General features: G+C 41.4%; 1 protein-coding gene across 1 annotated transcript; it reads right to left on the bottom strand.

Annotated features, from left to right (window-relative positions):
* Window positions 1–872: 872 nt before the first annotated feature.
* Window positions 873–14,255, bottom strand: LOC121859779. The gene is made up of 5 exons (XM_042356765.1): window positions 14,169–14,255; window positions 4,948–5,104; window positions 3,917–4,085; window positions 3,452–3,724; window positions 873–1,468 (listed from the first exon to the last, which is right to left on the bottom strand). The coding sequence occupies exons 2-5, from the start codon at window positions 5,077–5,079 to the stop codon at window positions 1,212–1,214; spliced, it is 831 nt and encodes a 276-aa protein (XP_042212699.1). The 5' UTR covers window positions 5,080–5,104; window positions 14,169–14,255; the 3' UTR covers window positions 873–1,211.
* Window positions 14,256–14,469: the final 214 nt, after the last annotated feature.

Raw genomic sequence — 14,469 nt, 5'->3', positions numbered from 1 at the left:
GTTAGAGCTCAGAGTTCGCGGCTTAAGATTAGTGTTCATGGACATTATATTACAAAAACGTTTTCCCTTTCAACTTTTTTCTCGCGAGGTAAGAAAGCCTTTAACTTGTATTACAGAAATGTCATCAAGTTGGTCGCTGGCTGTGTTAACCTCGATGGCTAATATTACAACTACGTTTCTGTTATTTTGGTTTATCCTTGTCTGGTTTTATCTTGTTTTATGCTGTAAATATATGAAGACAATTATAGTTTTAGTCTTTTTGTTAATTTCAAGGTTCTATCACCCAGACCCGAGTATCGGTCCTCTCAACCCAATGCACTCACGGTTGAAGAGAAGTTATCGTCATTTATATCGTGAATGGTAAACGATTATAGCTAACGGAATTAAAATGTACAGAGGGACATAAATATCACTTAAGTATATTAGGGTCAATTGAATATAGAATAGGTATAGCAATAACGTCATAAAGTTATAAAAAACAATTTGTAAACGATTAACACACTTTACTATATAAAATAAAGTAAAGGCAGAAAACTAGTGATCGTAAAATGCCTTGATTAATACTGATAAGAAAGGAAGTTAATAATATATACTGCCATCATGTATACAGTATACATATTTGACTATTTTGAACACTTGTGAACTATAGTACTTCAGTTGGTCAGCTGTGGCGACCAGTCAGACAATGGAGACTGATGAAACGAATAAATAAAATCTAATGATCTTACTATATATTTTATTATTGGTTAGGTTAGGTTACATGAAAATTAAAATACACCTGCTAGGTTAGGTTAGATTAGGTTACATAAGCATTAACGCACCTGCTAGGTTAGGTTAGGTTAGGTTACATAAGCATTAACACACCTGCTAGGTTAGGTTGCATAAACATTAACACACCTGCTAGGTTAGGTTGCATAAACATTAACACACCTGCTAGGTTAGGTTGCATAAACATTAACACACCTGCTAGTCGTGTAATTTGTCAACACACTCAAAACAAATAACTTCTGTTACCTGGACGTTTACAAGACAAAAACTTGACGAGATGATAGTAATAATAATAATAATAATAATAATAATAATAATAATAATAATAATAATAATAATAATAATAATAATAATAATAATAATAATAATAATAATGGTAGTAGGGTCAGGTAGGGTATAGTGACGTCACAAGTTAAGGCAGGGTCAGGGTGTAGTTGGCTGGCTCAAGGTGTAAATATCTGGTTCAGGGTGTAGGTGGCTGGTTCAGGGATGGCAGCCTCGCAGATGTAGCCAATCCCGGTATATAAGCTGCCTTTGTAACAGTCCTTGATAACCACATCGAACGACGCGGTGATGGTGCTTTGGTCACTGTACAAACCACAGTCAACGGTGTCACAGTCTTTACTGTACGCATCGCCTGTCCAACATTTGGCGCTTCCTACACCATCGTTAGTCCAGGTCATTGCCAGGTCTCCCGGGGCTGCAAAGACAAAGGATCTCAAGTTGGTATTCTGAGTCACTATCTCTCTCTCCCTCTGTGTTGGTGAGTCACTATCTCTCTCTCCCTCTATGTTGGTGAATCACTATCTCTTTCTCGCCCTCTGTGTTGGTGAGTCACTATATATCTCTCTCTCTGTGTTAGTGAGTCACTGTCTCTTTCTCTCCCTCTGTGGTTGGTGAGTCACTATATATCTCTCTCTCTCTGTGTTAGTGAGTCACTGTCTCTTTCTCTCCCTCTGTGTTGGTGAGTCACTATCTCTTTCTCTCCCTCTGTGTTGGTGAGTCACTATCTCTCTCTCTCTGTGTTAGTGAGTCACTATGTCTTTCTCTCCCTCTGTGTTGGTGAGTCACTATCACTTTCTCTCCCCCTGTGTGGTGAGTCACTATCCTTTCTCTCCCTGAGTCACTATATCTCTCTCTCTGTTAGTGAGTCACTGTCTCTTTCTCTCTTGTTGGTGAGTCTCCTTTCTCTCTCCCTCTGTGTTGGTGAGTCACTATCTCTTTCTCTCCCTCTGTGTTGGTGAGTCACTATCTCTCTCTCTCTCTCTCTCTCTCTCTCTCTCTGTGTTAGTGAGTCACTATCTCTTTTCTCTCTCTGTGTTGGTGAGTCACTATCTCTCTCTCTCTCTCTCTGTGAGTATCTCACCTCTTCTCCTCTCTGTGTTAGTGAGTCACTTATCTCTTTCTCTCTGTGTTGGTGAGTCACTATCTCTTTCTAGTCATCTCTTCTCTCTCTGTGTTGGTGAGTCACTATCTCTCTCTCTGTGTTAGTGAGTCATCTCTCTTTCTCTCCTCTGTGTTGGTGAGTCATCTCTTTCTCTCTCTCTCTGTGTGTTAGTGAGTCACTATCTCTCTCTCTGTGAGTCACTGAGTCACATCTCTCTCCTCTGTGTGAGTCAATCCTTTCTCTCCTTATCTCTCTCTCTCTGTTGGTGAGTCACCTCTCTCTCTGTGTTGGTGAGTCACCATCTCTCTCTCTCTGGTTCTCTCTCCTCTCTCCTCTGTGTTGGTGAGTCACTATTCTCTCTCCTCTGTGTTGGTGAGTCACTGGTGAGTCACTATCTCTCTCTCTCTGTGTTGGTGAGTCACCATCTCTCTTCTCTCTCCCTCCCTCTGTGTTGGTGAGTCACTATCTCTCTCTCCCTCTGTGTTGGTGAGTATCTCTCTCTCTCTGTGTTGGTGAGTCACTATCTCTCTCTTCTCTCTCTCTGTGTAGTCTGGTGAGCTCATCTCTCTCTCTCTGTGTTGGTGAGTCACTATCTCTCTGAGTCACCTCTCTGTTGGTGAGTCACTATATCTCTGCCTCTGTGTGAGGTCACTATATCTCTCTCTCTGTGTTGGTGAGTCACTATATCTCTCTCCTCTGTGTTGGTGAGTCACTATCTCTCTCCCCTGTGCTGGTCATCACTCTTCTTCTCCCTCTGTCTCTCTCTCTCTCTCTCTCTTGTTGGTAAGTCACCATCTCTCTCCCTCTAGAGGACAGTTGGGTTGGCAGTTGGGTGGCAGTGGTTTGAGGCACAGTTGGGTGCTACAGGGCGTGGTTTGAGGCACAGTTTGGGAGGGCACAGCGTGGCACAGGCGTGGTTTGAGGCACAGTTGCTACAGGAGGCGTGGTTTGAGGTTTGACAGTTGGGTGCTACAGGGGCGTGGTTTGAGGCACAGTTGGGTGCTACAGGGGCGTGGTTTGAGGCACAGTTGGGAGCTACAGGGGCGTGGTTTGAGGCACAGATAGATCACTTCTATAAGACTGGTATAATGAGCTTGAAGGTGAAGTATCAGGGTAGATAATATTTGAAAAACTAATGAAAAGTTGTATTTCTGCCTTATTGTTGTATCACTTCTATAAGACTGGTATAATGAGCTTGAAGGTGAAGTATCAGGGTAGATAATATTTGAAAAACTAATGAAAAGTTGTATTTCTGCCTTATTGTTGTATACCTGGATGAAGTGTAATTGGTCTCACCTGTGGTACTATTCAGGTTCCATCCTGTCCAAATATATTTATTTTCATTTTCCCCACTCTCCAGTATGGGCATCCACATCGCTTGGTAATTCATGTTATTGTAGATTATCTTCATCCACTCCCACTCAAGCTGTGTCCTCGGCACCAGTAGTTCGCCCCACAGTGATTTGCAGGCGGCTTTTGCATCTCCCCATGAGATTCCTGTCGATGCGGGAGGGATGTAGTGGACCAGCCGCCCGAGGTCCAGTTTATAGCCGAGTTCTTGGTACATATCTGTGGAGTGAACCTTGTCTCACCATCACTTGGCTATACACTTTACTTTAACCAGAATTTATCACTGAATCATTAAGTCAGCAGGGTGGTCAAAATCCTTCGTCTGTTGTGGGTAGGAATAGGTGGTGAGGAGGAGGAGAAGGAAGTGGTGCAGGGGACCAAGTGGAAGTGGTAGGGTAATCAGCCACTTACTTGGGTCGTAGTAGAGGGTAGAGTGTAAGAGAACTCTAAGGTGACTATAGGAGGAGAGGACCTCACATATATACTCTCTGCTCGGCCTCCGCTTGTAGATAATGTTGAAGGCGCGGCAATCTGGCTGGTTCATCAGACACACGCTAGCGCACTGTATTAGCGAGGCGGACTGTACCATACATGAAACAGAATACAGTATACTTTAATTAATAAGGTATACCATATTACTGTAATTTATCATCATACAGGGAATATTGATGAGGCAACGGAGTAAACGAATCACGTGAAGAATAACCCCCCCCCCCCTCTCCTCCTCCTCTTCCCCCGGCTTAGGTCACATGAAGTTAAAACACCCTGACGTTCTACCTAGATGGGTTAGGTTAGATTAGGTTAGGTTACGTTAGGTTATGTTAGGGTGTTTAATGATCACCTGAAATAAGTTGTGGTGTCTAATCTTCAGGTGATCGGAGTACACCAGAACAAATGAACATCAGTTTTACTCAAGCACAAACAAAAGAAGTGTGAAAAGAGCGGCCTACATTAATAAGGTAAATAAAGACAAAATCTTACAGGTATCATAGGGACTGACAAGGAAACTGACATTAATGAGGCAAAACAACATGAGAGATACCTGACTCACCTTACACCTGGGAGATAGTACTGACTCACCTTACACCTGGGAGATAGTACTGACTCACCTTACACCTAGGAGATAGTACTGACTCACCTTACCTGACTCACCTTACACCTAGGAGATAGTACTGACTCACCTTACACCTGGGAGATATTACTACCTCACCTTACACCTGGGAGATATTACTACCTCACCTTACACCTGGGAGATATTACTACCTCACCTTACACCTGGGAGATATTACTACCTCACCTTACACCTGGGAGATTTTACTACCTCACCTTACACCTGGGAGATATTACTACCTCACCTTACACCTGGGAGATTTTACTACCTCACCTTACACCTGGGAGATTTTACTACCTCACCTTACACCTGGGAGACAGTACTGACTCACCTGTAGTCTAATAAGGACGTGTCCCTGGATGTAGTAACCAGTGAACTCTAGGAATTTGTTTTGGTTGGTACAGAGGACACCTGTCAGTACGACTGTCAGCGTCAGCAGCCTCAACTTCCCTCGCTGACTCATGTTGACCACGGACTTGACGTTTTCTCTAATGTCACATAGCACGAAATTATTATTGACATCCTTTCATCTATTAGTGTGTGTGTGTGTGTGTGTGTGTGTGTGTGTGTGTGTGTGTGTGTGTGTGTGTGTGTGTGTGTGTGTGTGTGTGTGTGTGTGTGTGTGTAATAATGTAATAATAATAATAATAATAATAATACAGATTATTAATAGAGTTGCAGCCGGTGGTTGAAAAATACAAACTTACATTTGATTTAGACATAATGATATGTGTTGAATACATTTACAGGGCTGTACAGTACATAAATCAGGAGTTGTTTATTATTTTAGCAATAGATGGGATGGTGCTGTTCTTATATCTATCGGTGCGGGCTCTTATGGGCTGAATTTGTTGTAGTGGCTAACTGCGCGAGGTGGTGGGGGACTGCCGGTGGCAGGAGGTGGCGATGACGATGGTGCAGTAGTCCACTGTGTGTGTGGGGGATGTGTGTGTGAGGGGGAGTGTGTGTGTGTGTGTGTGTGTGTGTGTGTGTGTGTGTGTTACGTTTAAACATGTATAAACATTTTATTCATTTTTAAGCTTCAATTTAGGGGATCAAATTTGGCATCATTTCTATGCTTAGAGAGGCACTTGCAACCCTCCTCTTCACACACTACTACTACTACTACCACTACTACTACAACTACTACTACTACTACTTTGCTGTCACTCGGAATCGAGTATGACGATCATTCAGCTATGATACAATGATATGAGTTATTAAGGATGTCACCTAGGTTGGTGAGTTCTGAGGTGACTAAGAGGCCGGTACGGGACCGGCAGAGTCGATCACTGATGTTGCACATGTAGTGGGCTACATCTAGTGCGGGAGGGGCGGTGACAGCATCTCTCCTGTGCTGGCGCTTGTCTGCCTCGGTTAACAGTCGGGCTAACTCGAAAGTATTAACACCTTCTCGTGCGCGCACACACACACACACACACACGTTATGAGGTCTTTGGTTTACCTACAGTGAAACCTTCATATAACGGACTTATCTCTCCACACAATCCGTTACTTGGGGGTTTAATATCTAACGGACCCTCGATATAACGGACTTTCCTCTCCCTGTAGTCCGTTAAAGCGGGGATTCACTGTACCCGAACACACTCCCAAAACATGGTCTTTACCTGATTGATTATGACCTCAACTCACGAGCACTTAAGATGCCTGTTTATGTTCATACAATGAGAACATAAGTAGAAAATGAACAACACAAATAGAACACGCACAGAGAGCAAATAGAACACGATTAGAACACGAATAATAGACGGATATAACATGAACAGATTACTATAAGAACACGGAACAGACCGTAACCAGTCCACTAGAAGAAAACAAAAAGAACACAAATAGAACACAGACGGAACACGAATAGAACACAAACAAAACACAAAAAATTTACAAAAACAGAAGACAAACAGTACATGAAAAAGTATTTGTATTTTGTAAACGAAACCCAGATCTATGTTGTTAATGGTCCTAGATATGTTGTTAATGGTCATAGATATGTTGTTAATGGTCCTAGATATGTTGTTAATGGTCCTAGATATGTTGTTAATGGTCAAGTATGTTGTTAATGGTCCTAGATATGTTGTTAATGGTCCTAGATATGTTGTTAATGGTCCTAGATATGTTGTTAATGGTCCTAGATATGTTGTTAATGGTCCTAGATATGTTGTTAATGGTCCTAGATATGTTGTTAATGGACCTAGATATGTTGTTAATGGTCCTAGATATGTTGTTAATGGTCCTAGATATGTTGTTAATGGCCATAGATATGTTGTTAATGGTCCTAACCTAAGAGTGTCTGAACCCTGAAATACCGATACTCATAACTTATGAGTATCGGTATTTCAATAATGTGGTGATTTGTTGCTTAGTCAGTCAGTCAGTCAGTTAGCTAGTAAGTTCGTTAGTTAGCTAGTAAGTTAGTTAGTTAGTGAGAGAGGAGTACGGCCTCTAACTGCACCTCTAACGGAAATAATAGCCCTAATATTACGTCACCGGAATAAAGGATATATGAATAAGCAGAAAAGAACATAATAGTCACGGTTCTCAAGACTCCTTAAAAACCTGTTCTGCCGAGGCTTGGCTGAACGAGAGATTCAAATGACTGGAAAATGGATCATGTGAGTCTTATGCCTCAAAAAGGGCGATGACCACTGCAAGAATAATTACTGGCTGGTGAGGCTAGTGAGCTCAACCAACATAATCATAGTTTGTATAGTACTATAGAGTATTGCACGCGTTGCCATGATGCAACATATACAACGACACAACATCGTGAATGAATACCAGCACAGTTTTATGCCCAGACACTCCTGCTTGACGCAAATGTTCTGGAAACTTGACTTTGCCGAAACCTTTAACAGTGTACCTCGTGAAAGGATGAAAATTAAACTGGAGAGGTATGGAATTCAGGGTGTTTAATTGCTGACGTTAACAATGAACGGAAATTCTTGGATCACCTGTCTAGATGTTCCCTCGGTCAAAAGGACCTTCAGTGGTGTGGTGCTCCCCCACTTGGAGTACTGTTTGGTCCCCGAGATAAGACAAACACTGCCACTTGATATATTACGTCCAAAGGAGGGCCATAAACTAGTGCCTGCACTTAAGCCTCTCACGCACCTTGAGAAGTTAGAATACCTCCAACTGCCGAGCTTATAATATACACAGGCAAGTACAGAAAATTGCCAGAGTGGACTTCTTTCGATTAAGAGTTGTAAACTGTTGAAATTTCCAGCCAGAGAAGGTTGTGACGGTACCGAATGTGAACTCATTTAAGATCAGACAGACTTGATCAACACTGGCACGTGTTCAGGAGCCAGAACACAAGCCCAGAGAAATCAAATGACCGACCGCCTGAACGGCTCGTAATACAACCAGTGGCGAAGAGGATAAGGAAAGTATAATAATAATAAAAGGAGAATGAGCCTTAACGCTTGGGCTTTCTGGGTTTACAGTTTCGTCGGTTCACTCTCAACCATCTTGGAAGTTGGGCTCTAGTTTCCTCGCCAGATTTTTTTTGTGTATCTTCGGTGTGTTGGGGTTATGTTACGTCCATGAAAATTAGGGCTCTGGAGACACTTGTCAGTAAGGCAGGCAAAGTAATGACAGAACTTTTAACTGAAGGACGTCGGGGTGTAGACGCTTCAATAACGGAGACGTTTACTGTACTGTACTGTGCTGTGCTGTGTCAGAGACCATCGATTGAGCAACAAACGAGTGTTATTTCATAAAGCGACAATATTCATCCTAAAAAATAAAGAAAGAATAACCGCGGATTATCAATGACTAACTACCAATCACGAATACGAGATTGTATCGATTGAGGTACCTAGTTCAATAGGTCGCAAACTGCCGGTGTATAGTGCTTACAAGTACTGTGCCATAATGTGTGTGTTCCCAGAGGTCCTCGACGCTGTTACACATTTAAAAACATACACCACCAATATATACACACAACTGTAACCTTCTCTATATCTGCCTTGAGTTAACTTACAAGACGCCGTGTAATGATTGCTTCACCACCGTTAGTGATGCGTTCATAACAGCCTCACCTGCAGTACATCTGTAGTCTATACGGATGGGTCCGATGAATTTCAGAATGAACACTGTGACTCCTATTGTCTCGGTAGGGTTGTCAAAATCCTTCGTCCGTTGTGTCATATTGTCTTATACAAAATCATAAAGATACTTTTAGAAGTTATTGGTATGTATTATTTCTTTTTATACGTGTATGTAACTTCCTCAAGGAATTTTGTAAACATAAATATCAAGGCACTTTCTAAACCCCCTTACCTGGATAACGTGTTAAGTACTGTACTGCCGGTGGTGTGAAAATATTTCCCACGGTTGGGTCGCGTGGCTGACTCACTCACTCACTGCTCAAACCAATAAACCTTCGTTCCTCACTCCCAGGTTTTGTCAGATTATGTTGGGTAAAGTGACGTTAGGTTTGGTTAGGTTAGGGTTAGACTAAAATAAGATTACGATAGGTTAGGTTAGGTTATGGAGAAGTTAAGTTAAATCGTGGTTAGATTATGGTCACGGGAGTCAGGTAACATAACACCTGCCTTGATAAGTGTCCCTCACTAATCAGCACGAGTAAACCTCATTAGTCGTTCCAATAACCTCAATTAATGGCAAAATAGACGGATACTAACTCTACATCTTGGACATTTTTCTTCCATTCTTTCATTCTTTATTTTGTTTAATTCTTTCATTTTATTCAAGTTTTTCATGAGCCCTAAAATACCTATCACAAGTATACATAAAGGCAGCGTCTGTAGTGTTGTGTTGGCCTGTTTGTTGCTGTGTGTGTACAGGTATGTGTACTTGGCAACATATTTACATACTCAAAATAGGGATGAGCGTCGAGTAACTTTTAAAAAGCAAATAACGTTTCAAGAATTACAGAGCAACATAACCACACAGGTTAAAATGGCGGGAAGCAAAAGAGCATCAAAAATTAAACAACTGCACACTTATCTTTCCTGTCTCCTAAATGGTATTAAGTGAACGTATCTGTACTCAAGGGGTTAAATAAATTATTGTACTCAGGGGGTTAAATTATCGTACATAAGAATATAAGAATGGAGGAAACTGCAGCGGGCCTATTGGCCCATATTGGGCAGTCCCATTTATACCCAACCCCTATTGCTCATATTTCTATCCAACCTATGTTTGAAGCTATCCAGCGTATTCGAGTTAATGGTGATATTTGGTAACTTGTTCCACTCGTCCACTACTTTATTTCCAAACCAATGTTTACCTATTTCGCGCCTAAATCTAAATTTGTCTAATTTAAAACCATTGTTACGAGTTCGCTCCGGGTTGGATAGTTTGAGTACCTTTGTAATGTCCCCTTTGTTTAGCCCTGACTTCCATTTACACACCTCTATCAAGTCGCTCCTCGCTCTACGTCTCACGAGGGAGTGCAAATTAAGATGCTTTGACCTGTCTCTATACTCAAGGTTCCTAATGCCCGGGATTAGTCTTGTCATTCTCCGCTGGATTATTTCCAAGGATTCTATATCCATTCTGTAAGATGCACCCATTCACACACACACACACACACACACGGGCATATGCACACGTATAGATGCACTCATTCACACACACACATTTATTCATCGATTGTACTTAACATAAGAGAGGCAGACAGATAAACAGGGATACAGATAGAGAGAAGAATAAGATGACAGAAAGGTCGAGAGAGAAAAGGAGAGGATGAGAGAGAAGAGAACGAGAGAGAGAGAGAGAGGTGGGTGGAGCAGAGTAAGTGAAACGTGGGTGGCGTTGACCGTAGACTTTCTCACCGCCTGCCTGAAATACTCGTGTCGGGTCGCGTCAGTCTCCCATACATTAATTCCTCTTACACATTAGCCAATTCCTTACCCTATAGACGTACCTAATCACTGTGTTGTTCCCTATAAGCTGAAGATTACTGTGGTCTAATATTAAATGCAGAGATAATGTAAATTTTATATAGAGTTTGATGGTGAAATTACTTGAAGAAAATGACGAATCTATCAGGTGAAATAAACAAGAATAAATTAATATACATTTTTGTGGGCGATAAAGACCAAATTACGAATATTTTAGTTGAAGGAAACTAAAATGCTTGAAGAATTTAGCTGAGGCAAATGATAAACCTTGATCAAGAAATTAGCTGAGGCAAACGAAAAGGCTTCACAAAGAATTCACCTGAGGGTTCCATTCATAAGACAAATTTTCAGATTATTTGTAGTTCCAAGAAGCGTCTTTGGCTTAGGACGAGTGAGAACATTTCTTATGTATGAAACTAAGAATTTTACCATTGTATTGTATCTGTCTCAGAAGCCTCAGAATGGAGAAAACTGCAGCGGGCCTATTGGCCCATATTGGGCAGTCTCATTTACACCCAACCCCTATTGCTCATATATCTATCCAACCTATGTTTGACGCTACCCAGCGTATTCCAGTTAATGATGATATTTGGTAACTTGTTCCACTCGTCCACTACTCTATTTCCAAACCAATGTTTACCAATTTCTCGCCTAAATCTAAATTTGTCTAATTTAAAACCATTGTTACGAGTTCGCTCCTGGTTGGATAGCTTGAGTACCTTTGTAATGTCCCCTTTGTTTAGCCCTGACTTCCATTTATACACTTCTATCAAGTCGCCCCTCGCTCTACGTCTTACGAAGGAGTGCAAATTAAGATGCTTTAACCTGTCTCTATACTCAAGGTTCCTAATGCCCGGGATTAGTCTTGTCATTCTCCTCTAGATTATTTGCAAGGATTCTATATCCACTCTGTAAGATGCACTCATTCACACACACACACACACACACACGGGCATATGCACACGTATAGATGCACTCATTCACACACACATACACACACACACACACACACACACGGGCATATGCACACACACACACACACACACACACATATTTATTCATCGATTGTACCTAACATAAGAGCGGCAGACAAACAGACAGATAAACAGGGATACAGATAGAGAGAAGAATAAGGTCGAGAGAGAGGAGAGGATGAGAGAGAAGAAGACGAGAGAGAGAGAGAGAGAGAGAGAGAGAGAGAGAGAGAGAGAGAGAGAGAGAGAGAGAGAGAGAGAGAGTGATGGGTAGAGCAGAGTAAGTGAAACGTGGGTGGCGTTGACCGTAGACTTTCTCACCGCCTGCCTGAAATACTCGTGTCGGGTCGCGTCAGTCTCCCATACATTAATTCCTCTTACACATTAGCCAATTCCTTACCCTATAGACGTACCTAATCACTGTGTTGTTCCCTATAAGCTGAAGATTACTGTGGTCTAATATTAAATGCAGAGATAATGTAAATTTTTTATGGAGTTTGATCGTGAAATTACTTGAAGAATATGACGAATCTATCAGGTGAAATAAACAAGATTTAATTAATATACATTTTTGTGGGCGATAAAGACCAAATTACGAATATTTTAGTTGAAGGAAACGAAACTGCTTGAAGAATTTAGCTGAGGCAAATGATAAACCTTGATCAAGAAATTAGCTGAGGCAAACGACAAGGCTTGACAAAGAATTCACCTGAGGGTTCTAATCATAAGACAAATTTTCAGAAGATTTGTAGTTCCAAGATTTTCTTTGGCTTAGGACGAGTGAGGACATTTCTGATGCATGAAACTAAGAATTTTACCATTGTATCTGTCTCAGAAGCCTCAGAATGGAGGAAACTGCAGCGGGCCTATTGGCCCATATTGGGCAGTCCCATTTACACCCATCCCCTATTGCTCATATATCTATCCAACCTATGTTTGAAGCTATCCAGCGTATTCGAGTTAATGATGATATTTGGTAACTTGTTCCACTCGTCCACTACTCTGTTTCCAAACCAATGTTTACCTATTTTGCGCCTAAATCTAAATTTGTCTAATTTAAGACCATTGTTACGAGTTCGCTCCTGGTTGGATAGTTTGAGTACCTTTGTAATGTCCCCTTTGTTTAGCCCTGACTTCCATTTATACACCTCTATCATATCGCCCCTCACTCTACGTCTCTCGATGGAGTGCAAATTAAGATGCTTTAAGCTGTCTCTGTACTCAAGGTTCTTAATGCCCGGGATTAGTCTTGTATTTCTCCTCTGAATTATTTCTAGGGATTCTATATCCATTCTGTAATACGGTGACCAGAATTGAACTACGTAATCCAAGTGAGGTCTCACAAGCGCAAGATATAGTTTTAGGATGACCTCGCTAGTCTTGTAACTAACACTCCTTTGTGTGAACCCAAGTACTTTATTAGCCTTGTTTCGAGCAAATACACGTTGTTTACTTAGCTTAAGATTCCTACTCATCATTACTCCTAAACCTTTCTCACATTTGGATTTCTCAATAACATCGTTGTTCATCTGGTATCTGGTTTCCCTGTTTACATCTCCTATACTGAGTTCTTTACATTTGTCCACATTGAATTTCATCTGCAATTTTTCAGACCATTCGAAATATTTCTTTAGATCTCCCTGTAGTTGTGCGGAGTCCTCCTCAGATTTAATTACACGCCCTATTTTAGTGTCATCAGCAAATTTACTTATGTTGCTGTCTACGCCGATATCTATGTCGTTTATGTATATAATAAATAATAATTGTCCAAGTACTGAGCCTTGGGGAACTCCAATAATGACGTTGCTCCAATCGGATTTAGTGCCGTTAATGCTCACTCGCTGTTTCCTGTCCTATAACCACGCCCTCATCCATTTTAGAATATCTCCTTTAATGCCATGAGCCTCCACTTTTCTTATTAGTCTTTCGTGGGGGACTCTGTCGAAGGTTTTGCTAATGTCGAGATATACCACATCATAATTGTGCACCTCGTCCACTGATTCGAAAACAGATGAAAAGAATGTTAATTGATTAGTTAGACATGAATGTCTGCTTGTAAAACCATGTTGGGAATCATTGATCATCTTGTGCTTCTCCAGGTGAATTCGAATAGAGTTTGAAATGATTGCTTCCAGTAATGTGCCTACAATTGATGTTAGACTGATTGGACGGTAGTTAGAGGATAGTGATCTATCTCCCTTCTTGAAAATCGGTATTACATTCGCTATCCTCCAGGATTCTGGTACTACACCCGTTTTTAAGGACATGTTAAACAACTTTGCTAAGGGCATACTAAGCTCTTCCTTACATTCCTTTAATACTTTGGCAAATATCTCATCGGGACCAGGTGACTTATTAAGCTTTAGTTTGTCTATTTGCTTACTAACATCGTTACTAGTCACTACTATCTCGCTTAATTTATTTTCTTCACTCAAGAGGTAGCCATCGTACTCAAGGGCTTAAGACATCTTATTCACTGGGCTAGTTGATTAGTACTCAATGGATTAAAAGTCATCGTAGTGAAGAAGTTAAATCATCGTACTCAAAGGATTAAGATATTTCTCTGGGTTAATTCATTGTACTCAGAGGGTTAAGTCATACTTAATCAAGGGGTTAAGAGTGCACAATACTGCTAAGTGCAACAGGGTGGATCAGTGTGTGAGGTAGTGTAGGGTGGCAGGTCTTACCAATGTGGAGGAAATCGACGTTCTGTACCTGCCTGGCGTGTTGACTGTCCACTTATGAGAGAGGGGAGAGTTAGCTGGACGCACCCCTCACCCGCCTGCGTGCTAGTCTTCAACACGAGACTCCATCATTCCCCACCACCACCACAAGTCACCACCACTACCTACTACTACCACCACCACTACTACTACTACTACTACTACTACTACTACTACTTCCACCACTACTACCTCCACCACTATTACCACCACCACCAATCACCACCACCACCAATCACCACCACCAACAACCATCCACCAATTA

The sequence above is a fragment of the Homarus americanus genome, unplaced genomic scaffold, assembly GCF_018991925.1.
Source record: "Homarus americanus isolate GMGI-L3 unplaced genomic scaffold, GMGI_Hamer_2.0 scaffold27231, whole genome shotgun sequence".
In the NCBI taxonomy this organism is placed as follows: Eukaryota; Metazoa; Arthropoda; class Malacostraca; order Decapoda; family Nephropidae; genus Homarus; species Homarus americanus.
The sequence above is the reverse complement of the archived record's forward strand: the minus strand, read 5'-3'. Positions and strand labels throughout refer to the sequence as shown.